Source organism: Diachasma alloeum, unplaced genomic scaffold (assembly GCF_001412515.2).
Source record: "Diachasma alloeum isolate Michigan unplaced genomic scaffold, Dall2.0 Dall_scaffold_00201, whole genome shotgun sequence".
Taxonomy (NCBI): domain Eukaryota; kingdom Metazoa; phylum Arthropoda; class Insecta; order Hymenoptera; family Braconidae; genus Diachasma; species Diachasma alloeum.
The window spans coordinates 761,974-789,407 of NW_021680366.1; the positions used below are offsets into that span (position 1 = coordinate 761,974).

The 27,434-nt window shown below is 35.2% G+C and overlaps 1 protein-coding gene across 1 annotated transcript; it reads right to left on the minus strand.

The window, feature by feature from the left end:
- LOC107035866 (ATP-binding cassette sub-family G member 4) lies at positions 1 to 26,729 on the minus strand. The gene is made up of 10 exons (XM_015253476.2): positions 26,283 to 26,729; positions 17,868 to 18,041; positions 9,542 to 9,774; positions 8,378 to 8,495; positions 6,441 to 6,835; positions 4,808 to 5,349; positions 2,711 to 2,879; positions 2,519 to 2,619; positions 1,840 to 1,995; positions 1 to 1,059 (listed from the first exon to the last, which is right to left on the minus strand). The coding sequence occupies exons 2-10, from the start codon at positions 18,017 to 18,019 to the stop codon at positions 715 to 717; spliced, it is 2,211 nt and encodes a 736-aa protein (XP_015108962.1). The 5' UTR covers positions 18,020 to 18,041; positions 26,283 to 26,729; the 3' UTR covers positions 1 to 714.
- Between the last annotated feature and the right edge of the window lie 705 nt (positions 26,730 to 27,434).

Sequence of the window (27,434 nt, forward strand, 5' to 3'; positions counted from 1 at the left end):
GAAAACTGACAATAGTAAAAAAACGACGTTAAGTTTTACCGCTTCGCTCCTGAATTCATGGGCTTTGTTTTACGTTTTATTTTATTGGATTCTGAACAGAATGAGTATTCTGAAAGAGGAAAAAATAAAACGGAAAAAAGGTAAAAAATTTTTAACCAAGAATTTATAAGGGATAAAATTCAAGAGGAAAATTCATACAGAAAAATAAAAATCTATTGGCATGACAAAGTTGCATTATCTCTAGTCTAGTAGAAATAGTTCAATAGTGGAATTCTATTGTAATTCTGCAGGAAATTTTAACAGAATTCCACTAGAAATCCAAGAAAATTTGTGCAAGAGTGCAATAGATTTTCTTATTCACATTTTTCCATACTTTATCATCTACAAAAAAGTTCCTCTGACATTTCTCTTTAACCCAAATTGTTTCCGAGATGTCAACAAAAAACCTGAAACATTTTGACTCACACGCTCAAAATGTCTGTTCCCACTATTTCGTAAATATCTCAGAAACCGTTGGGTTTAGACAAAAACTTCAGCAATCTTTTTCTATAGCAAATTTAATTATTTACAAAAAATGTTCAGTCAACTTTTTCTCTCAACTCAATAATTTCCGAGATATTCGGAGAATAATGGAAACAAATTTGGTCCCATTCAATTTTACCACTTCATCGCCTATTTAATTTGATTATCCTATATGCATGGCAAATGTTCTCCCTAGCGCAGTGATCTTATCTTCAGTTTGAGTACAAAATACGTGGAAAACCTTAGGACAATGAGCATGGCAAGGAGGGCAACAGCGTCGAGCCAGTAAGCTGATTTGTCCATTGCCATTTCCTCGAGGAATTTCTTTGGCTCTCTGTAGTGGCAGTAAGCCTCGCGGCATTTCAATCGTGGTCTGTTGTATCCAAAGACTGTTAGCATTGCTCCCTCAAAACCGTAACGAATGAAGGATAGATAGGACAACCAGCTCAAGTACGATGGCATTGCGGTGTATTTTATGAAAAATCCGGAGAAGAGGATTATGGGAACTGTTGATACTGGACCGATGAATACTCCACTCTGCAAATTGATTTTAAAATTTAATCAATAATTTCATGTTATCAATTGGGGTTAATAAATCGAATTTGGCAACAATTCAGAGGGCTATGGATTATTCTTTGGAGTAAAAATAGTTCTTTAGCGATCATTACCATCTACATGCTCGAAAATATTTTGTAGAAAAACCTGTTGAATTTCTATTGAACCTCTACTGACAATTGTATTAGTTTTTGGTCGATTCTTATGAGGAATTCCTCAACGTGAATTTTCAAAGTTTTATTCACTCAATTTTTTTCAAACAAGAAGAAATCAATCAAAAAAACCTGAAAAATTTGAGCAGAACAATTTCTATAGAGAATATCTCAATAGAATAAGTCGTATAGAAAAATAGAATTCTGTTAATTGTTTCAATAGCAAGTTTTGCATTGAATAACACTTTCGTGTGTTCTAATGAAACATTTCTATCGTGAAAATCATCCACTTGTGGTTTTTCTTTGTTCTTTTTTTATCTATCACAGAAAAAAAATATTGAAAATTTTTTTTCAGGTTCCTGATTTCCAGGTAAATGTGGCTGATTTCTAGGAATCTCAATAAAATAAGATATTCTCTCAGGAGAATAAACTGTATAGGAAAAGCGAATTCTTTTGATTGTTTCGATGAAGAATTTTGCATTGAGCGTTGAAAGAACGCGCGGATGAGCTGCGGATGACTTCAATAAAGTTTATTCATTCGAGTCCATATAAAGGCCCAATTAAAAAATCTCCAGTAGGATTAGTTTATTCAATAAAATATTGCACTCACCTCAACACTCATTGAAGCCCCAATCAACAATCCAATGGATTGTGAGACGAGTGCTGTCAGTACGCAAATATTGAGGTACATTAAGAATCTGTATGTTTCCAATGGTTGAGATGTCATGAAGTAAACAATCATGACGTAGGCTATCGAGAACACAGTCTAGAAAAATAATTAACACGGTAAATTATCGAAAAAGGAATAATCACGTGGAGAAATTGAAGCATTGAGTATATGAGCTTCCGAATGGAAGCTTTGAAATCGGTTAAATTTCGCCAATGAATGGATGGAATTGAATATTTTTCTTTCAAATATCAGTATTATTGAGCCCTATCCATCGCCATTAATTAAAATTTAATTTATCGATAATTTTTTTCAATTTTCAAATATTTCGAAAATCGGTTGACACTTCGTTGTAAAGAAGGAAAGGATAATAAAAATAATAATGATAATAACATCCAACTGAGTTGAAAATCTGATGAAATTAGTTAAAAATAAATGTTATTCAATTTGATAAAATGAAATAAACAATGAATTATACATGACAGAAGGAAATGATATGCAAAACAAACATTCGGGAGCATATTGCTAATTTATCAGCAAAAATAACTTGACTAAATGCAATGCAAGAGCAATTTCCCACTTGTTTTAATGATTATGATAGTTAACGTCATGAATTATTTACTTGGAATGGTAGATCAGAAATTGTTCTTGCGAGGTAGAACGATTTCAGCGAGTACCAGTAATTCAAATGCTCCCTCACGAACACAGACATCTCCATAGGAACTGCAGAGAAGGAATAAAATTAATAAACCAACTACATGCGCGGAATTATCATGACGAGCTAGATAAATTCGGATGATAAAAAATTGCTTACACGTGAGAATTGTTGGCATCATGGCGGTGAACATCAAGAACATGACAGTGAAGAAGACACAGCCAGCATTGCTGTAGACCTCAGCACCTTCATTACCGATGTCGTAGTACAGAGCACCAATGAGAAATCCAACGATTATGTGAGATATCAATCTCACCCGCGTTAATGTCTGAAAATTCATCAAATATCGGCATCTGTTATTGGGTTCACCTAGAAATTTATCATCTTCATAAGGATTTACCGGCGGAAACCCCATTTTTATAGGAACTCTTCAGACAATTCAGTAGCGAAGCGGTAAAAGGAAATAAGTCAATTTTTACTATTGGCCAGTTTTCAATCAATATCTCGGAATCTACGGGAGATAGCAAAATTTTGGTTATAACCTTTTTTGTGGTGTGGATTGAGTACTACAATAAATGTAATTACGAAAATTTTGCTATCTCCCTTAGATTCGGAAATATTCCTCAAAAATTCAACTGGGAGATAAGTCGATTTATCTCCATTTACCACTTCACTACTGAATTCCAAACCGTTCAAATAATTATGGAGAAATCACAGAATCTAAGAGGTTTGATAAATACATTTTATTCAACTTTTTTTTAGGGAAAGGAATTATCCACAAAAAGTTTCTTGATATTTTCCGGAAAACAGGTTGAATTCGATTTAACACACGGAGAGAAATATTCAATAAAAAACCTATTCAAAAAAAAATATTATTTATAAACGGGCGTTTATATTTTACAATATCTTTCGGCTTTTCCCGCAAACCTGGATTATTTCACGGAGGAAATAATCGAGTTTTGAGGGAAAAGCCGAATATCCGTGGAATAATCAGCGCTTCTTCACGATTGATTCAATCATCCCTCTGAGTTCAACGAAACAGAGCACCGCTAGGGAATTCCGTGGGTGTGTGCGTGTGAACTCTGCCAACTGATGAATCGCAACGCTGTATCTGATATTTTTACTAGTGTCAATGGGTCTTACTCTCAATTACGGTCAATGAATCGAATTTCGCAACAGTCAAGGGGGCCATTGATCATTGTTCAGAATAAAAATAGTTCTTTATCGATCATTATAATTCAATTATGCTCGACCATCAATTATTGCGATGGTTAATTCTGGTCGGGAGAAGTTCTTGAGTTCAATTGATTAATCGAAGAACATTCGTGACTAGTAAAATCTCAAGAATACTTTAATAAGTAATAGGTTACACGAAAACGGCTTGGATTACGTACACTGTTGGAAAAAAAATGAAATTTCATGGACAATTGACTACTAATTTTCAGGACAGTGACACTGAATGCGATTTAGGGGGGGAAAATCATGAAATTTGAGGTTTCACTGAACATTCAGTAAAATCCCAGAATTTTAAGCAGCATAAAGACGAGAATTCCTCGATTTATTTAAATTTCCAATCTAATATGAATATTCATTGCCAAATTACATTGAATTTTCAATGAAATCTGAAATTTCATAATTTGTTTCCCCCTAAATCACTTTCAGTGTCACTGCTCTGCATCGGGCTTAATTCTATGAAAACATTGTGATCTCAATTATTTTAAATAAATTCATGATAGTATTTTCTGAACTAGTACTTCGATATTCAGGCTATCGCCTATCTACTTTTGGGTGGTCGACAAGTTATTTGGTTTTTCTTTTTTTACTCTATTCTATAATTTATTGGATTTGTAATTTGGATATCTCTTGTACACCTTGTATTTAATCTTGCTGTTGTCCTTAGGAGGTGCTGTACACCCCAGGATATCAAATAAATACTTTTCTCTCTCTCCTGAAAATTCAAGAATATATTTACCGAAATTTTCTGGTTTTCTACTCATTTTCATGAAAAAATGAAATGGAAATTTACAGTTCAGTTTGATTTTTCCACGAAATTCTAAATTTTCAATGACGAAATTCCTTGAAATTTCAGTGGTCATTAAATTCGATGAAAATTTCCATAAAGTGTGCCAGAAATTTCAGACAATAATTTTTAACAGTGTATAGACCATGTTGTGAGGAAAGCAATTTCTCACTGGTTTTCTCTGTGATGCAAAATAGCATTCAAAATTCCCCAAAAACCCCATGAATGCAACTTACCATATCCCTCATCTGCGACAAAAAAGTTCTCTTCAACAAAATCCAGAACTGCGTCCAGCCATTAGTTGGAAAGCCGACCTTCTGTTCAATGCTCTCAGCACTATCCAACAAGGAAGTGGTACACGACACTGGCATATTCAGGACTGTCCCAGGTGGCCCCTTGGAAACTCCATTGGGTATCAGGCTCTCAGCCTTTCCCTCTTTCACCTCATCCGGAGGTGACTGTTTGGCGATATCATTCGATACCGCGTGTGTCAAAAAATTCGTCTGATAATTCTGGTAATTATTGCATTTTCCATTATTAACGGCAGTCACCAGCTTCTCCACGCACTCTCCGTGCTCTCCCGATGCCACTTCCATCACAAAATCAGCTGGATTGTGATAGCTGGGGCAATCGAGGCCCATTGACGATAGAAATGGCACTAGACCGTGAACATTTCCTTGATAAATACACTGGCCTTCAGCGAGCAGATACAGATTGTCGAACATCTCGAAAAGTCTCGCACTGGGCTGGTGGATCGTGCAGATAATGGTCCTTCCACCTGCGATGATAAGTTAAAGAATCAGTTAATGATAAGTTAATTTAATAATTCTTTAAATTGACGCATAATTTCAATTTTAGTTGATGAAACATTGGTAATGAACTCGTTTTTTGAACTGTACTTTCTTCAACCGAGGAATTGGCTTCTACTATTTGATTCACATATTCATATATCTTTTCTGAGAGATCTCTCAAAGTACTCAACCGATTTTAATTTTTCCTTTTTAAAATACTCGGCATGGTAGTCTTTATCTAGATCTACGAAAATATGTATATCAGTTTAAGCAACGATTACTTGCACAAAAAAGGAGGTATCAATTTGAAATTTGGTAAGATGATAACTCTCATAATAGCAAAGGTTGGTATTTTGTATGAACATAATCGGACAAGCGGTTTCGGAGATACTTCATTTTTTGTATTAATCAAAACCTGCTTCATCAAAAGGTTAACTATTTCCTTGTAGAATATGACAGGGAATTGATACCGATCCATCCGGAAGCTTACTACGAATGCAATCAGTAGAAATAAAAAAAGACCAATAAGGCAGAAAGTAATAGTCACCTGTGTTCTATCGGATTTGTTTTTCATTTTCGTACGTAAAATAACTTGAGAAGAAATAGGTTAAAATAGGTTAAAGATTAGTTTTTTGGATGAGCGCAATCGGCCAAGCGATTTCGGGGATATTTAACCTTTTGTAAAAATCTATTTCATCAAAAGGTTAAATGTCTCCTTGTAGATACACTGTAGAATGTGGTTGCAGTTGTGTGCCTGTCGCAGGGACAAGGAATTGCAGCGGATCCATTTCAAACCTTACTATTAATGGAATTGGTAGAAACAAAAAAAGAAAAAGACTAATAAGGCAAACAGTAACGATCACATGCCTTCTGTCGCGTAGGCTCGAACCCCTCTTGGTTTAAAAGAACAACTTCGATCCATTCGAAAGCTTACTACCGATATAATTGGTAGAAATGAAGAGGAGAGAAAGACTAATAACGCATGAAGTAACGGTCTCATGTAATCTGTCACATGTTTTCTGACGACTGCCTCTTTCTCTGCATTTCAATAAAATTGATCAAAAACCCCGTCACACACCTCTGCAAAGAGACTTCAGGAGGCTGAGGCACTGGAAGCAGGAGGAGCTGTCCAGGCCTGAAGTCGGCTCGTCAAAGAACATGACTGGGGGATTGTTGACCAACTCCAGGGCTATTGACAACCGCTTCCGTTGGCCACCACTCAACGACTGGGTCTGGGTGTTGCTGGCGTCCGAGAGCCCCAGGGTGTCGATGATCTCCTCGATGAGGACCTTCTTCCCCGCTGCGTCGATGTCCTTCCCCAGCTTGAGATTCGCCGAGACTGTCATCGCCTCGTGGACCGTCAGGTGCGGCAGCAGCCGGTCGTCCTGCATTATGTAGCAGGAGGTCTTCCGGAAGTGACGGAGATTGCGCTCCTTCCCGTTTATCAGGATCGAGCCGTTGAGGTTGGAGGTCCTGGGGAAGATTCAGAAGTTTACATGGGGGCCACGGGGATTTTCACGGGTCAGAGTTAATGAGTTGTGGCTTTTGCCATTTGCGGCAGCTTGATAACTGTTGAGTCATTTTGATAATGAGGGGTTTTGCGGTGACAACATCAGAAGTTTTTTTCCTAGGTAATTTAATTCTCGGGAAAAAAAATTCATGACTTGGAACTTTTTGTTTGCAATTTTTCAATCATTTTCCACATCATTCTCATTGATTTCTGATAGGGCCTGTGATGTTGTGAAAGCGTTACTCAGAATGTGTTTTCTAAAAATATGTTCACCATATGCCATCTTGGATTAACTGACTTCTTATGTGAATACTGCTATTCTTTAATTGTTTATTTTTGCCATGGATGTATATATCTCTATGTTTTGAATCCTATTATTGGCTTCTGCTGTTGGATTCGTGTTTCAATAAATAAATCTCTCTATCTCCCTATATTATAAAAATCCAAATCGACTTCTGGTGATGGAAATTTGGTACTCGAAATTAAAGGTCAAAATAAGGATTACGAGGGTCATGAGGGTCAGAATAAGAGCCACACGGGTCGGAATATGGGTCACAAGAGTCAGATTAAGGATCACAAGGGTCAAATCGATTTCTGGTGATGAAAATTTGGTGCTCGAAACTAAGACTCCAAAATTAAAGGTCAAAATAAGGGTCATGAGGGTCAGAATAAGAGCCACACGGGTCGGAATATGGGCCACAAGAGTCAATTCGACTTCTGGTGATGAAAATTTGGTGCTCGAAACTAAGACTCCAAAATTAAGGGTCAAAATAAGGGTCATGAGGGTCAGAATAAGGATCATGGGGGTCATATGGGGATCATATGAGGGGTTAGCGAGCGGAGTGAGTAGAGGGCGTAACTCCCTAGTAAATTAATAAATAAATAAAATTAGACAACATATATATTTATTTGAATACAATTGATCCATTTACTTCAAAGAATCTGCTGTTATAATCTGATAAGACATATTTGATTTGAGCAAAAGTTCCTTTATATTTGAAAGATGATTTGTTCGATGCAAACAAAAGCTTTCTCACGAGTTTTTTTTAAATACCTCCATTTATTTGATTCCAATGAACTATTTCTCTGGGTGTAGATAAAACAAATTATCACTAGAAGTACTAGGTTCGGAAGGAATAAAGTCGAAATTCTTTTTTTTATCAGAAATGAAATTATCTACAGAAAATGAATCAAATCTCAGGATTTTAGTTACGAAACTAACTAGTTGGGAAATTATTCTAGAAAGAAGTCAAAAGTTTTCTTCAATAAAAATTATGTACAAAAAATCGGTTGACATTTCCCGTGAAATGGACACTCTATTGAGATGAATACGTAATGATCGAAGATTGTCACACTTGCTTCATTCCAGAGGGTTAATCAAGGAATTAACTCGTGTAGAGGTGGTCTACGATCCAATGGAGAGAACCTTTTGAAGGAAATCCAAATCCCTGAATAACCAAAAACCTTGCATTCACCTGGGCTTCCAATCTATTTGATTAACTCACTTGTATCCTGCGAGGACATTCATGAGAGTACTCTTTCCAGCCCCCGAGGGTCCCATTATCGCCGTCAACTCGCCCGACCTGACCTTTCCAGTCACGCATTTCAATATAGTTTTATACCCTGAAATAAATGGAAAAGGACTGTAAATAAAATTTTCACTTCATCCGAACCCAATTTCTACGAGAGATTGAAAATTTTGTCCGAGTTTTTCAACTGTTACACTTCAATTTCCTATTGAAAATTGAAAAATAACAATTTTTGAGATGCAAACCAAAGAATTTTTACATAAAAAAAATTTTGTTAATCATCGTTTTATAAAAAATAAACAAAAATTGTTTTGTTGCTATCAAATATTTTTCCATTTGATAGAAACAAAAATTTCCTGAATTTTAATAGTGAATGCATCAGGATTTTCTATTCTCTCTGTTAATGTGAAAGGTAGTTTTGATTAATCATTTATTGCAAAAATATTGAATTTAGGCCAAGAAACTTCTATAGAAATTTTCTCAATAAAATGAGAAATCTCAATAAATTCTCTAACTGAGAATTCATTCTCATAAAATATTGAACTTCTTATTTATTTATTTTTTGTTGACTGCGTGCCGTCGATTGCCAAACAACTGGTGTTACCCGCTCTAATCTTTTATGATTAATTCATAGTGATTGAGTACTTAGTAACCCTATTGAATTGTCGACTAATCACGAATATTTTTTACGTAAATTCAAACAATTTAATATTACTTTTTTTATCTGCCTTATGTTTTTTTTCATTTATATCATGTCAGTAGCGAAGTGGTAAACCGGTATAAGTCAATTTTGACTATTGACCAGTTTTCGATGAATATCCCGGAATCTAAGGGAGATAACGAAATTATTGTTATAACCTTTTTTGTAGAGCCGATTGAGTGCTACAACAAATGAAATTACAAAAATTTCGCTATCTCCCTTAGATTCGGAAATATTCCTCAAAAACTCTTTAACACTTCGCTACTGATGTAATAATCTTGTATTTGCCTTTAGGGGGTGCGTTCTGACCACGGCATCGATAGAATGCTCAAACATTAAACTTTTATTGAGAAATAAAATGAATAAATAAAATAATAGAGTAAAAAATGAATGAATAAATTACGTAGACAAGTAAGTTCACTGAGTAGGAAATTCTGTACCTCTTTGCCTGCCCTCTGAAACGCTATAGGCCAAGTCTTTGAACTCTATGTCGACTGGCGGTCTCCTTGGCAAGTGTGTCAGTGCCACCACCGGCTTCTTATTCACCTGGCCAGGACTAATGCCCGTGTGATTCTGTACTTTACGGGCTAAACCACCCGTAGCACAGCCAGTTGCATTGCCATTAGACGATGCTGTGCCGTTACAGCTGCAGTGAAGGTTATTTTGGGAACCGCTGGAAATAGAATGGGAAAATATTTTTATTACAGTGGAATTTATGGGGAACTTTGAACAATTGAACACATTACTTTTACAGAATTTTTTTTTTTGTAGACCTCAAGAAATGACACACTTAAGGGGGGTGACACCACTTTTTTTAAAGTAGGCTCTACCCTTCGGCCGGACTAGGCTGTACTTTTGGATATTTTCAGTTTTTAAATTTTTCAACTAAATTGGATGGAAAAATTTGAAATTCATACCCCGTCAGTATTATCTAAATTAACTTTCGCAAAATATTGATATTTTTTCAAACATTTCCCTCTTATAAATAAAAAAATAATAATAAAAATAAAAATAAAATAAACTCTTCATCAAATGAAATATTCATTTATTTTAAATGGATCCTGTACGAAAATTGAATCAACTGCTTATTTGAAAGAAAGAAAATTTATTTAATTCGAATAAACCATTTCTCTGGGCGCGGGGTGAGGGGTTCATTTACTTTAGTGCTTTTGAGTGGATGTGATACTAGTTGAAATAGCTGATAGAATATTCTAGTAATAGAATCTGTAGATCTGAGTGAAATGAAACCATGCCAAAATCTGGCCCAGCGAATTCATTTGGCTAGGACTTGAACTATTCGAGAATAAAAGTCGTTCCTTTTGGATGAAACGGTTTTTGTTTCACCGCGAATGAATGATAATGATGGCGATAATTATTTACGGTAATTATTTGGTATAGTTCATGCTGGATAAAAATTATGAGTGAATATTTTCTATATTATCCTGAGGGCTATCTACTCGATCAACCTTAGATGTTTTTAAGATGTACTATATGCTATCCATCAGCTTTCCGGACCTCTGTATGAGGGAAACAATTAAATATTGTCAATGCACAAATCAAAAATATTTTGAGAGTGAATAAGTTCCAGTGATAGGAATATCAATCAATCATAATTACCGTTAAATTGTGAAGTTGTCAAATTTTAACAGAAATCTTAAAAATTTTAAATATTAAAGTGACCATCAGTTTGAACATTTAAATTTCGAAATATTCTATCAACCAATAATTTAGGTAGGATGATTGACGATTATTTTGGATCATCGAAAATCAAGTACCTAAAGTTAGAATTAGCTTGTTAACTAAAAAATTAGATTTCAGTACTATCAAATATTTTATTCACCACCAATCGGGAAATCTAGCTAATAAATTCTATAAATTTTTAATTTGTTAAATATAGTTAAACTTTGAACAATATAAGGAGATAATCCTTTTTAATGTTGTCAAAATCTAATATTATTGCCTATCCCTGATAAGTTATAAAATAACTTGGATATTTATGGCCTTTGTCGCGTGAAAAAAGACTTTTCAGTATTTCTTCACAAAAATCATTTATTCTTTAGGTAATTGTATGATTGCTGTAAATATGACGACTTGATTAATCATGTAATCGTGAATTTTTTATCCAATTTCTTTTTTTTTTATATAAAGAAGAAATTGAAAAATATTTGCCGGAATTTCCTATTAAATACTTGTACATGAAAAAAGGACTGTACCCTCCTCTTGAATGAAATAAAACCCTCCACTTTTCATTCTTTTCAACAATATTTGCTCTGAAAATGAATAAAATCAAACATTTATTTCAAGTATTTCTTCACAAAAATCATTTATTCTTTAGGTAATTTTATGATTATTGTGAATATGACGACTTGATTAATCGTGTAATTGTCTTCGTCATGAAAAGAATTGTCTGCAAGGAGTGTCCCTTGAAATTTTGGACAAATAAAGAATTTCTTTAGATTCTGGGAATTTCATGAGCGTTTGTACTTCAAGGGGAGATTTCCCTGAATTCCTGATTTTTCATTAATTTTCCCGGGATAATTTAACTGAAATTTACAGTTCCCACAGATTTGTTCCGTGAAATTATAAATTTTCAATGACAAAATTCCTTGAAATTTCAGTGGAAATGTTACTTGCTTGAAATTTCCAAGACTCTTCTTGGAAATTTCAGTGGAAAACTCTAAAGTCCTGTTTACCCTCACTGCACCTCTGAAAAGTGAACTCGGCAGGTATTATAAAAAACATGTACGGAGAGAAATGTTCAGTAAAAATTACAGAACTCACAGTTTCGGATTTCGACCAATCAGAGCGCAGTATCTGAGGCTACCCGACAGTTTTATTTCGGATATTTCCTTATAGCTTTTGAATATTTCGCAGTAGTTCTTCATTTTTTTTACCTGATTACCTGAATTAAAACAACCCAGGTGAGCCTGATTAGGTTTCAATTATGACAATCTCGTTGCTCTAGAGAATGACTATGTTGCACATTAACTTTGGATGAACTCAGTAGTGAAGTGGTAAAAATTACCGAAACTGTGAGTTCTGTCATTTTTACTGAACATTTAAACATGAAATGCGTTGAAAGATGAAAAACATTTGAAAAGCTACTAGTGAATTTCCGTCGGAAATTTTTTAGAAATTTCCGAAATAAAACTGTTTGACAGCCTCAAATACTGCGCTCTGATTGGCGGAAATCCGAGTGAGAAAAATAATCAGGTAAAAAAAATGAAGAACTACTGCGAAATATTCAAAAGCTATAAGGAAATATCCGAAATAAAACTGTCGGGTAGCCTCAGATACTGCGCTCTGATTGGTCGAAATCCGATTGGGAAAAATAATCCTCGAAAATTTCACTGCTTCCATCCAATTGATTAATAGGTAACTCATGAATGTATACATTTTATTATCGTTATTCTTCATAGCGATAATTTCACGGAAAATCGATGGCCCCATACAAGGACGAGACAAGGTTGCGGGTGACGCAAAGGGACAAAGTACAGAAGTATTTCGGAGGGCGATCGATGCCAGTTGTAGTCACTAACTAGTTCAAGTGGTAATTCCAATCAAATTTAGATAACTTATCAATTCTTTTCGTCAGTATCGTTGGGAATATCAGCGAGAACTAATTGATGAAGTGAGTCCAGTACAGAAAGTGACAGAAAATGTGTTAATCATAATTGGAATTATTGGAAATCCAAGGGGATAGTTGGCGATAAGATGAATTTTATCAATGAAATTTGACTGAGATCTTATTTTTATCTCGGATTGATGTCAATTTTCGTCAGCGATATCAATCGGAGATGGGGCACTTGAGTTTTCTGAGATATTTTTCTTCCAAAGGCCACACGTGAAGACTCATCGAGTCCAGCCTGAGCGCTGATAACATATTGTGAATGGATTTTTTCGGGATTTTCAGTTTGAGTTTAATCATTTTCTGGGGTCGATAACCAGGGAGAATTGACCTAGAGAAAAACAACCCAGGCGAGCCTGATTAGGTTTCAATTATGACAATATCGTTGCTCTAGAGGATGACTATGTTGCACATTAACTTTGGATGAACTCAGTAGTGAAGTAGTAAAAAAGAAATGAGTGCATTTTTTTCGAAATTCGTAATATTATTATTACCATTTGAAAATTAATATTTCAGTGTGATTCATCCAAAAATTATTTTTTAATGCAGTTATCTTCTTTTACCACTTTGCTGCTGAACTCCAATGATTATTCATATTTTCTAAATTCTTATTTTGTAGAGGAAAGAATTTAAATAAATTTTTTAATGTTGATAATTCAGTAGTGAACTGGTCAAACGGTTTAAGTCAATTCCATTCTAGTGCCAGCTCTCGATGAATATCTCAAATTCTAAAGGAGTAAGTAAAATTTTCCTAAAAACCTTTTTTGTAAAGAAATCTTTCTTAAATTCCGAGGTATTCGACAAAAACTCAACTCGGACCTAAGTCAACTTAAACCGATTGACCACTTCACTACTGAATTATTGAGGAAGTTCATCTCAGGTGCCAAGTTTTGCAGATATTTCTTTGCTGTTGACACCTCCATTTGTTTGCAACGGAGCTATCATAAAATACACTGTTGGATTTTTTTTTGAAATTTCATGGAAGATTTTACAGTAGAACTCATGGCGAATGGAGGCAAATATTCAGTAAAAATTACGGAACAATTCACGTAATCCGCAATGGGGAATAGCTTCCCCGAAGTAAAGAAGTAAAATTTTACAGAAACTTGCCGATTTATTATGCCTCCAAAATCAAAAATTCTTGAACGTTCAACAATTTTTATGAAGTTGGTCAGTTACTCCTCCGTTTCGTTCCGTAAAATTTCTCAATCGTTGGGGAAAAATCACGGAACGACTTGTTGTCCCCAGAGCGGTGAGTCATCAGACGGATGGTTAATTTTTACGGAACAATTCGTACAATTTACGTGGCCATTCGTACAATTTCACTTCCGACTCACATTTTTTATTGAATTTTACTTCGCTCGCCGATTACGTTTCGAAACGTAATTTTTACATTTTTTTTCTGGTAATTTTTATTGAATTTTTCTCTCCATGCAGTGATTGCTATTCCCTATAATTTTTAAATCATTAGAAATAAATAAATTTGATCAAGTTTAAGGAAAAATTGATTAAATTCAAATAAAGAAATTCTCTCAACTTGAATAAAAACGTGATTTCGGACTATTTGAACTCGGACTATTTATTTATTTGACCCAAATCAACTTTATTTCATTAGAATGAATAATTTTTCTGAGCGTACAAAGTTTCCATTCAAAAGCAAAGGAAAACTAAATTCTCACAATAGTGAATCATCCTGAGAATGGACTGCTACCTGATGGTCACTGTCTAAAGGTCAGCCTCCGAAATATCACCCCGAAGGTCTATCTTTAAATTCCCTCAACCTCGGAATTTCAACTCGCCACAAACACTCAACAATTTACATCACCCAGATCTCTTATCACCGGTTGAATACAAAAGTGAGATAGAAGGCGAAGTGAAGGCAACAAAAATCTCCTCAGAATGACTAAAAGTGGCTGGGAATGAATAATATAGTACGTCGACAGCCTCGCCTCTTCCACTTTGATCGACTGATAACTCTCGAATGCAATCATTCAATTTCCATTCTCAAGATTGTTGAAAAAAATTCAAGCCCGTCTCCCATGAAAAAACATGCATGTGGGAACTATTTGTAACATATGTGAAAAATATTTAAGCCCTATAAAATTGATATGAATCGGATACGAGACTTGAAATATGATACGGAAGTCGTCATCCTGTGATGTTCACAGAAGAAAAAAAAAATTTTTCTGGAACATGTTACTGATTTCTAGGGATCTGCCGCCGCTTTTTAGAAATCTGTCACCAATTCAGTAGCGAACTGGTCAAACGGTTCAAGTCGATTTTGACTATTGGCCAGTTTTCAAAGAATATCTCGAAATCTAAGGAAGATAGCAAAATTTTTCTCCAAATCTTTTTAGTAGCACTCAATTCGCTCTACAAAAAAGGTTATTATGAAAATCTCCCTTCAATTCGGAAATATTTCTGGAAAATTCAAGAGGAAATTGACTTAAACCGGTTGATCACTTCACAAATAGAATAATTTGGCGATAGATTCTTAAAAATTGGAGACAGGTCCCTGAAAATCAGTAACATTTTCCCTGAAAATTAGCGAGAATGTCACTGGAAATTGATCATAAATTCACCAAAAACTAATGACTAAATTATCAAAGCCCAGAATTTTGCATTCGTTGAATTTTACAATTACACTGATTTCGATTTAAGTGGAAAAAGTCAATGGATTTTCAAGTTTCTTTGAAAATTCAAGTAAACTCACATTTTTTTTGACAGGAAGATGGAAATTCCACAATTTACATGCGTTTTCAATTGAAACTGAATATTTACTGCAGAATTCCATTGAATTCTCATTCCGGGAATTCCAAGAATATTAAAGGAATTCCCTGAAAATTCAGAGCAATCTGGAGTTCAAGAAGAGATCACTCAATTTTCCTGATTTTTCATTAATTTCACAGGGATAATTAACTAAAATTTACGGAATCATTAATTGAAGCCGATTATCAATTCAGTAGCGAAGTGGTCAAACGGTTCAAGTCGATTTTGGCTATTGGCCAGTTTTCAATGAATATCTCGAAATCTAAGGAAGATAGCAAAATTTTTCTCCCAATCTTTTTAGTAGCACTCAATTCGCTCTACAAAAAAGGTTATTATGAAAATTGCGCTATCTCTCTTCAATTCGGAAATATTTCTGAAAGACTCACCTAAAGACTAAATTGATTTGAACCATTTGACCACTTCGCTACAGAATTATTTTCGTCACTGAAATTTGGTGAGAGATTCCTCAAAATTCAAGATGGGTTTATGAAAATGAGTGACATAGCTCTGAAAATTAGTGATGATGTTCCTAAAAATCAGTGACGATGTCACTGAAAATTGGTGACAAAATCACTCAATTCCAAATTTTTGCACTCACTGAATTTCACAATCGCAAATCCCCAATAATTTGAGATAAATTCTCGAAAATCACTGACATGTTCTTGAATATCAAAATCTCTTTTCTTTCTCTCTGAGAATTTCTACCTGAAATTTTTCCGGCTATCACCTGGGCTCCCAACCGGCTCCAATAGCTCAAGTATGACAAAATTGATCACAAAGAATAAAACGAATGATTGAGAATGAATAAAGGAGTTCAAACAACTGCGATTCCCTTTCCCACTTCCAATTGACTCCTTAACGGCGCCAAGGCCCCTCCAGTAATCACTTTCGTGCGAGATAAAAGACTTGAATCACGACAATTCCCTCTTCTAGGATAAGATTTACGTCAGATCAACGCGGAAGTAAGGATCAGTTTCTAAAACGCATCGCTGTGACTTGATCAATGAAATTCTTTGTGTCGGGACATTTTTTATCCAGCTCCAGTCATTGCGATTGGAGCTGGATAAAATATAATTTGAAATATATTCAAGTTACCCTGCGGGACTAGCGCACTGCGGTGGTGGGTAGGCTTACACCCAAAAAAAAATTACTTTTGATCAGTAGCAATAGTACTTGTACCCAGTACCAAGGGGTTTCTGGGGAAAAGGCACATTTTTGTACTTCCTCGAAGTTACAAAACAACTTTCTGCAAGTTCATGCGTCAAGTACCTGTCTACTGATGAGAAGTACCTCAGTACTTGTCACAAGCATTTTGTTACTTGGGACAAGTAACAAAATTACTTGTACTGAGTATCTGGCTGGTTCGTCTCAAAAGTACCAAATAAACTCAATATAAGTTGACTATAAGAACTCAAAAATGTTTTTCTACCTCTTCTAAAAACCGAATTTCGTCAAAAATTCAAAAACCCAAATAATTCCCGTTTTGTGAGTAATAAAATTGAAACGAAATTGAAAATAATTTTTCGAAGCCTTTTAAATGTTGATAACAATATAAGACAAAAATCTCAACAAAATTGAAATTTTGTAGATTGGAAAACATACCAATAATTTTCGAAAGCATTCATAAAAATCGCAATCTATTAATTTTTTCCTACAGAATATCTTCTGCTGAACATTTCTATTTACAAAAATGCGTAAGCCCATTCTATCCGGTAATAATATTCACTTTTTTCAATAGAGTAATCAATTGGAAGTACTGAAATTAAGTCCTAAAAGTACTTGAGAGAAGTTGAAAAATTACTAAAAGTACTGGCAGTAAGTAGTGATACTACTTCCTCCCAGTACCATTTCTACTCGATCGGCAGATGTGGTACTTCACCCAAGGGCGCAAAATGTACTTGGGATGAGTATTTTTAGAACTTTTCAAAAGTGAACTTCCCCCAAGTAGGGGGAAACCTACCGGTTTGTACTGGTGAGAAGTAATATTTTATTCGTGGTACACGGAAAGAAATATTCAATAAAAATTACGTATCTTTTCCGTAATTCCGGAGCGAAATGTGGTTGTAGGAAATTTTACGGAACTGTCATGGAATTTTTCCGGAGCGTTCCGTAATTTTTATCTGAATCTCCGGTGAAAAAATACGATACCGTCACTTAAATTTTCTGAGTCCATTCCGTAATCGGTGAGTGAAGTCAGAGTGAGAGTCAGAGTGAGTCGCTGAGTGATGTCCGTAATTTTTACTGAACATTTCTCTCCGTGTATATCCACGAATAAAAAATCGTTCTCGTTTTTAGAAAGAATATGTTCGCTGTGCCCTCACACTCGCCGAGGTAATGACGGTTTAGTGAATGTGATGACTTTTTTTTACCTGAGAACTGCATTATTCAGATTCTCCAGATGAAGTGCTGGAGGTGGTGATCTGATTGTCACCTGGTGCGCCCCCTCAGCAATGAACTGTACTTGCTCTTCACCATTGTACCTCGATGCACTGCCCAGTGTGAGATTCTTCATGTCACCCATTCTCCGTTACCCTTATCTTTCCCTGGAAATCAGAGGTGAAAAATTGATATTCACGAATTTCATGAATGAGGGAACGAAAATTTCGCGTTTAATCTGATGCATCGGCGGGTTTGGCTCGTGTTTATACTTCCAGAGCATTTGGTATGAATAACGAGGGCAAATTGGCATGATCGCAGCGCGAGAAAACAATTTCTGTCTGATAAACTGAATACACATTCGGAGGCTGGCGTTAACACGTGCCGTCGATGCGCGTGATTTGTTCTTTGGAAGGGAATAGAATTGAGTTTGTTGCAGTGGTCGTGTGGGGAAGATATTGCGGGATGAATAATAATTTCCGGAGTGGGGGAGAGACACGTGGGAGATGACTGCTGTCACTGGGCAATTGTAACTTTAGATGAGCAGAATTTTTTGAAATTCTCGGGAATTTTTTGCCTCGGAGAAATTTATTTGGAAAAATTTTGCGTGATTGCAATTGTCATTAAGTCTTTTTTCTTCTTTATTTCCTTTTTAACTTCCGGATTTATATCCGGCAGTTATTGTAATAATCCGAAAGTTGAAACTGACAATATCATGATATCTTCGCGTTTCATGACCTCTAGAAACTTGCTATCAATTTTTTGTTCAACGATTCCTCTGGAGTGAACGATCCGATTCTATTCTTTTTTGAGCAAATTGATGTGTTTCTATGCAACTTTAGGATTTCCAAGTACTTTGGAAATTTTTTCTCCAGTGAAATGCTTTTCTACTTTTGTAGACGAACATCAGCGCAACTGGGGCGCGCCCCAGTTGTCCCTACACGGAGAAAATTATTTTGTGAATTTCAGCAACTAGTCGTTGAAATTCATCAACTGGTTGATAATTTCTTTTTTTCAACAACTAGTTGGTGAATTTCAACTAGTTGTTGAAATTCACCAAATAATTTTCTCCGTGTAAGTTTCCAGACATTTTACAATGATTTTATTATTTCAATTTTGCTGGTCTGAATTTAAATCTCGATATTGAACCGATGGAAAACATTTGAAATATCCGAAAAAATTAGAAAGTTTACTTTTAGATAAAAACTGATGAAATAATTAAAAAATTGCAATTTCTGAAAATTACGAGTATTTTCAATAAATAATTTATAAACAATCAATTTTCTACCACAAAAATCATTTGTTCGGGATCGTAACAAATTGATTCATGTTTATAATTTTACCAGAAATCGATTTCAGGCCTAAAAAAATAGTTCAAGCAATTGCAATTATTTATTCATGAACATCAAATGTTAAAAAAAAAAATAATTCTGTGCAAAATGTAATTTGAATAACGCTAAATATTCATAATGTTTTCCAAATTTTTCTCGCGCAATTTAATTGACAAAAACTAGTGAAAAAATGTCCAAAAATGACCCGAAAAAACGTCCCAAAACACTGTTGAAAAAATTCACCTGAATTTTCTGGAAAAAGACTTTGAATTCAATTTAAGGGGAAAAATTCAATGGAATTTCAAGTTTCTCTGAAAATTCAAGTAAAGTCCCAAATTTTTAGCGGCAGGCAGACGGAAATTCCACAATCTATAGGAATTTTCAAGTGGAACTACAACTCACGTAATTATAAACAATACACAACTTTAAAATTCTTGAAATTCTAGGAATATTGAAGGAATTTCACATCCTTACCATTAATTTTTCCGCAATGATTAAACTGAAAAACTCCCACGCATTTTCCCACGACATTATGACTTTTCAGTATCAAAATTCCTTGCAATTTAAGTATTAATCACTTTAAGTGATTAATCATTTAAGTCACTTGTTAAAAATTTCCAAGACTCTTACCGGAAATTTCAGTAGATGATTTTTAACAGTGACCGACATGAAAAGAAACCGAAGCGTTTGTTTCACGAAGTAAAACTAATAAAGTGGATAATTCCTAGGATTTAATTCTTCATTCAATACAAAAACCAATAAATCGTGTTGAAAACTGATTGCAACGCAAAAAAAGTCCCGATGGCCTCCTTACCTTCATGCAGTTTCAAAATAATCTAGAACACAATTTCTCTCATTAAATTTAGTTCTCTGAATTATTGTAATAAAAAACTCGCTCAATAAAATCGGGATAAAAAAGCCAATAATTCTTGAATACTTTGTCGTGAACGCCTCGAAGCATTCAGTGCAATAATCCCATCGAGAGTGACTCACTCGCTGAGTCAAATAACTCCAGCACTCTCGTCCGTCCATGCTCCCCCCGAACGAATTAAGGGTATTATGGCGGGGTCCATAGCTGGAAAAAAAAGGCAGAGAATTCAATGAAAATTGCTGAACAGATTATTCGATCCATTTGAAAGCCGTGTGCAAAATGTCAAGACCCCTACCTAAACAATAATAATGGGAATAATTTTTGAAGTTGCTGCTTAGACACGCGGTTGAATGGGGCATCGGTAATTTTAGTGCTTTTCCTACGTTACTGATCTATCGATAACGCAGGAAATTCACAAAAATTACCGATGCCCCGTTCAACTGCGTGTATAAGTAGCAACTTCAAAAATTATTCCCATTGTTATTATTCAGGTGGGGGTCTTGACATTTTGTACATGGCTTTCAAATGGATTGAATAATGTATTCAGCAATTTTCATTGAATTCTCTGCTTTTTTTCCAGCTACAGATCCCGCCATAATACCCTTAAGGGGACACGGAACCCCTTTGTCTACATCAAATCTTAGAATTGTGTTTTCTCCTACAATTATTAATTTCTATCCATGAAATTACTTTATCGACTCGATTATCGCAGTGTTAAGTCAATGAAGTAGTTTAATGAATAAAAAATAATAATTACAGAAGAAAACACAATTCTAAAGATTCATATAAACGCAGGGGTTCCGTTTCCCCTTAAACTTGAAGAACCAGGGAAAAGAGTTGAACAACACGAGCGAAAAAAATCGGTCAACTTAAGGGTGCCAAGTGAATTTGGTGATGGCCTTGAAAATTGACATTCACCAACAAAGTTATAATTTTTTTAATTAATAGTATTAGACAGATGGTGAACATCGGTGACAATTTTAAAATTTTAGAACTTATGGATATCGAGAAATTAAATAAACAAAATCAGTCTTATACACGGGCTCTTATGGAGTTTTGATTAAATTGAACGTTTCAACCCCCTAGGAACTCAAGAAAAATTTGAAAAAATTTCAAGATATGGGGAATGATGTGTTCAATGTGATGGCGACAAAAAACAATGGGGTACCGGGGTGAATAAGAGAGATATTTCAACCCGCCGTACCCATTTGATCCCATGATTTCTCGAGGTTCGTCACGCGAAATAGAGGATTTTCCGCATTTATTTTCTCGATGTCTAGTTCCGGTTGCGGGTTTGAAATTTCGTCGGATGGATGAATAAATATTTCTCCAATGATGGAGGAAAAGAAAAAATGTTTTTTGAATGTTTTTTAAAATTCACTTGGCACCCTTAACGCGAATATTTTATAGCATTCGAGAGATGTGAAATCGCGGAAAAAAATCATGCGAGTGGTGAGGCAGGCAGTTGGCGCAAATCGTGCAATGCGCCGTTCCGGCAGACTGATCGGCGGCAGGATAGTCACCGTTCCTCTGGCATGTGGCCAAGGAAACGGCGGATTTTTCTCATGATTTTTTTTCGGAATTAAAAGGGCCATGAATGACCCTTGAACATGAATTATCGATTTTTGCATGGAATTGAGGGGAGAGTCCTTAGGATTGGTCTTGTTATTTTCGAGGGGATTTGATTTTCTGGGGCTTTGAGCGACTCCAGGGAAACTTTTTGTCTCTAGTACACTACACTGTTAAAAAATTTCAGTCATAATACCCCAAGACCTTCAAAATTATCGGATATTTCCCGAATGTTTTGTTGCATAGCAACGAGAGGGATCAGTTTTGCAGATTAAAATCCCGAGCGCGCAACGCCAGGGCATCCCCGCGCACATCCCCTTAAAAAAAGAAATGATAACATTCGAAAAAATTGATTGTCTGTGGGATTCCTCCAAAACTACTGGAGATAAAGATGTCCTCATATCGAATTTTTCAAGAATAGTTCGTAAAATCATCCTTGAAATAAAAAAATAATGAACATCTTTTTTTCATTCTCAATCATTTCCCATGGAGTAAATAATGAAGAGTATTCGATTACAAAATAGAGTATTAAATATCCCCCAGGAGTACCCACTCCCACCGCAATAATTTAAATCGATATGGAATCCGTCTTACATGATAACCAATGGCATTTAGTTACACCGAGGTGCAACGGCCAGCATTTAGCTTCGATTAAAGAAATTCAATATCGCGCCGTACGTAAGAATTACGAATCGTTCCGCAGCTGTTGTGTCGCATGATTCACACGTGAAAAAAGGATAATAAATATCCAGAAGAAAGGAAAAATTATCATGAATGAGTGTAAAAATTACGCTTGAAGAACTTTTCTCATCTTTCCTACGGGCAATTAATTAAGACCAGGCCATGATCTTAAGAATGTTATCTGGAGATGCCCAGGTGTGAATTCGGTGTTCTGTCACTTGAAATCAATTGATAAAAATTATCAAGTAGAAAAAAGTTAATAAAGATGTTAAAGTCCACTATGAAGTGCACATCGCGTTCAGATTATTCTGCGAATATCTTGGAAACTAGTAGGTTGAGGACCGGTTGTTCCAAGCCCTGTTAAGGATGTACATATTACACCCTGTTCGCCAAAATTCACGTTTTTTAAATTTTTCTGGTAAATTGAAAAAATATACCATTTTGCGCTTTATCATTACTTAATGACTCACGAAATTTCATGAACGTGCAATCACTTTCCTGCGTTTTTTCTAAAACTTGTCGGAAATTCACAAAACTTTAGAAAAAATGCAAGAAAATGATTGTCTACTATGAAACTTTGTGAGTCAGTCAACAATGATAAAACGCAAAAACGGTATATTTTTTCACGTCAATCCGATCAATAATTTGCCAGAAAAATGAAAAAAACGTGAATTTTGGCCGAATGGGTGTAGTACATCGTTAATCAAATAAATCGTCAGAATAAATTTGACAGCACTGTTAGAAATTCTTTGAAATTTAAGTAACAGATGCAGTTGAATTCTCAATATTCTGAACTTGAATTCAATTTCAAACTAAATTGCTAATAGAATTCTTGATTCATCTTGGAAATGCAATCAAATTAATTTCTTCATGATCATTGAATTTTCAAGGACAATTTGGATTTTCAAACCTATCGTGAAAATTAAGCGATACATTCAGTTGAATTTTCAACAGATTGAAAATTCTGAAGAAAAGTTGCCTGAATTTTCACGATCTTCAGTAATTTTCATTGTCGCATGAACCTGAGAAATCAAATTTCATTGAATATTAAAAAAAATTGCCTGATTTATTCATAACAAGATCAATGGAAATTCCGTGGAAATTATTCGTTGTCAAAAATTTCAAGATTTTTCACTGGAAATTTCAAGAGTTATTCCCACAGCTAGACAATTTTAGGAATTCGTCTCAGAGTGCTTTCATTCAGCCATTCGGTCGTTAATGTCGACCAAATACGTCATATTTAGCGGTATCATTGGCAAATAGTGATGATACATCGATACACCACATTTTTGGTGAAATATTTTGGACGAATTTTCGATCAAAATTGTTTGGTAGATTATTTTTATTTATTCCGATACTTAGCTGCCCAGGTGTGAACTGGATGTTTTATATGTTGAAATCAATTGATAAAAATTATCAAGTAGAAACCAACTTAAGGGGAGACTACTATGAGTTTTAAAAGTCGTGGGTTATTGGAGTGAGACTTTAGATAGATCTGAAAAGGAATAATTAGTGCAAAAAAAATTTTTTTTATTGTTCGTTTGCCCGAAAACGCTTAAATTGCCAAAAACAGTCCAGGGCCTCCAATTTTTGAGCTACAAATGATTTTTTTTTTCAAAATTTTCGGAAAAATATGTGGAATAACAATTACGAGCTATTTTTTTAAATTCACCTCTTACGTGGCTAAATTTGCTTTTTTGAATTTTTTTACATAAATAGTGAATTTTTTGTAAATAAAAAAACCGAAATCAGCTGTGTAAGAGTCGAATTCCAAAAAAGTGACTCATAATTGTTGTTCCACACATTTTTCCGAAAATTTTGAAAAAAAAAATCTTTTGTAGCTCGAAAATTGGAGGTCCTGGACTGTTTTGAGCATTTTAAGCATTTTCGGGCAAACGAACAACAAAAAATTTTTTTTTTGCACTAATTACTCGTTTTCAGATCTATATAATCGATCTTCAACGTATGAAAAGTCTTACTCCAATAACCCACGACTTTTAAAACTCACAGTAGTCTCCCCTTAAACCTTCATTAATGTAAGGGTTAAATTCTTGGAATATTACAGAAATTTAATATTGATGGGGATCCCCGGTAGTCTTTACCACACTGTGAAAGATACTTGGATATCCTTAAATCACAAGCCAATCAGCCGACCGCCTCCTCAGACTGTACTAACCCATTTTAATTTTCACAATTCCTCCATGCCCGAAATCCGTGACGATTGCGTGTCACTTGGAGGCAGTAGAATGCCCGATAAAAATTAAAAATTAATTGATCACCGCATGCTCTCAATTACTCACATCACCGAGAGAAAAGATAATAATCATTTCCAAGAGAATTCGTCACGCAGGAATCGATGATGGGACAGGGCAAAGTGTAAAGTCGCCATGTGGGAGAATCATCATTCCGGAGTCACCATTAGACAGTATCAACAACGTGACTTTTTTATGGATCAAGGACGAAGAGTGAATGTTAACGAAACCATTTGCAAATGCAGTTTAAAGTTCTGGAATACTTTCTTTCTGGTGTACTTGGTGCATTGGAGTTGGTGGTGATAAAAAGGGGTGTCGTGTCGATGCTCGCATGGCAACCCACATCCACCAATTGACAACAAAAAGAGTAAAAACGTACATTCACCTCAAAACGGCACGATTTTCTCATTTTATCTGATAATTGAAGTTTCTACTTTTGGAACAAAAAAAAAATTATATTATTCACTGTAAATTGAAACCGCAATATTTATATTACGATCAATAATTATGAATTTTGTTTAAACAACACGAAATTACGGGAAATTAATAAATTTTCTTAAAAATGATTAGAAATGAATCTATCGAAATTTTTGTTACGTTAAAAAATTAATGATGAATAATTATTCATTAATATTGAAGTTTCTCGACTGCAATTCATCAAAATGTTGAGGGAATGCAAATCACTAAATGAAAAACTCGAAAACATTTTTGCAATTTTTGTTGCGCTTAAAATGTTTAAATCATGAGAAAATACAAAAAAGATGTCGAAATTTCAGTTTTTACGACGTTTTCTATTCTCCAAAAAATTAATTATAACTTGTCACTCTCGATTTCGCTTTAATTAAATTAAATATCGTTGACATTCGAGCCCTACCAGCACTTGGCGTTACCCAGGATTCACGACGGGGACAACAAAAAGAGTAAAATCGCACATTCGCAAAAAAAAACACAAATTGTTACTTTAATTGATTCAATCATTTAATTTTCTTCACTTATAGCAAGGGAAAAAATAGTATCCTTCGTCACGAATTACAACCCCAATAATATTATTATTAATAATAATTATGAAGTTTGTTTAAATAACACAAAGCCGACAAACAAATAAAATTTTCTAAAAATTAAAAATTGAATTCACCGAAATTTTTGCTTCATTAAAAAATTAATTGACAATGATTATTCATTGATATTGGATTATCATAACTACAATTGCCGAAAAAAATGAAGGGAATAAATGCCACCACTGGAAACCTCGAAAATAATATCTTCCAAATTTTTATTACGACGAAAAAATTAAACTCCAAAAAATAGAAAAAAATGAAAATGTGGTTTTTCCTCATTTTTTATCCTCTAGATAATTAATTACAACATGTCGCTATGGACTTCACCCCCACAATTGTTGTCAGCCGCCCCCAGCTGTCCACAACCCCCTAAAAACCGAAGCCTCCGAATATCCCCATTATTCCCTAAAAACTCATGATTCTTCAATTATTATCAAACAACACTAATCAATACTGCACACTTCCCCTTCCCCGTCATCACCCCCCGATCTAACCCTCAAGCCCCTCAAAAAATCGCCCGTAAACCGCAGAAACCACACAAACTGAAAAAACCGAACCTCAAATTTTCTCGATTAAAAAAAATTAAAAATCGATAATCTGCCCTTAAAATGCCTTTCAACAATGAAAAAAAAAAAACCAAACTCACAGCACGTTGGTGGGTAGCCCGTTGAGCCGTACCATAACCCCACACCCCCAACTTCACAAATAAAAGGATAACAATCACTTCAGGCCTCGTCTGATCCTGCCTTACTGTCACTACTCGCATCGATCAACTGGCAGTTGAGTGACTCGCGGCCGTGTGCATCGTCCAATATATCAGTGAACTAGACACAAAGGATTTTAGTAGTTGCTGCCTTTTGTCCAGCCACACCAGAGAGTGGGGGAGGCCAGTCGATTTGACACAAGTGCAGCTGCACTTTCATTCACAAGTTGTTTCATCTATTCCCAACGTATCTAGTGTTTTTCGATCGAATTCGTTAAGTCTAGTTGAGATTTTGTGGGGTAAGAAACACTCAGTGCGGACGTGTGACTTTTACTCGGGGTGAGTAATCACGGGGAGTCGCGGGGTGAGTCCTGCGTGCGGGTCGTGGACGCACACGTTATGCTACTGGCGAGGAGGCACCAGCGTCAAAATCAGCTGGCTGTGGCGGTACCACTCGGCTGGCCTCGTGTCGGCCAACGCAGGAGTGTAGAGACACGGGGGAAATGCTGGGGCTTCATTGGAAGGACGTACGTTCACCCGAAGACAACATTCATGCGTCATCGTTCGTCAACATTCGGACGGAAGCCGTTGGAAGGGGGTAGTCTATTTTTTGAATGTCAAATATCGTTTGGGAATTACGGGGAGAACATTGTAATGAACCATTCAGGGGTTTTGGTAGGAAGCCTGCACGGAGAGAAATTTTTGATTAAAATTACCCTACCGTTCTATAAAAGTGTATCATGAGTCATCGTTTCCTCATTTCTATCCCGACATTTAGTAAAAATTAATATATGATGATCAAATTTTATTCTACGTTTGAGAAATTTTATCCTGACGCATAATAAATTTTACCCTTCCAGTCCAATAATTTTTATGTAGATAACAACGAATATTCTAGAACGGTTGGTAAGTTGTAACCTACCGATACAGTAATTTTTACGCTGCCGTCACGGCAATTTTTATTTTTATCAGAATAAAATTTCTCTAACGTAGAATAAAATTTGATCATCATATATTAATTTTTAATAAATTTCGGGATAGAAGTGAGGAAAGGATGACTCATGATACACTTTTATAGAACGATAGGATAATTTT

Coding starts and splice junctions, on each gene's coding strand:
- LOC107035866 (XM_015253476.2), bottom strand. CDS start 18,019: ATGGGTGACATGAAGAATCTCACACTGGGCAGTGCATCGAGGTACAAT. Junction 2,620..2,710: donor GATGCCAACAATTCTCACGT/GTAAGCAATTTT, acceptor CCTTCTCTGCAG/TTCCTATGGAGATGTCTGTG. Junction 1,996..2,518: donor TTTCTGATCTACCATTCCAA/GTAAATAATTCA, acceptor TTATTTTTCTAG/ACTGTGTTCTCGATAGCCTA.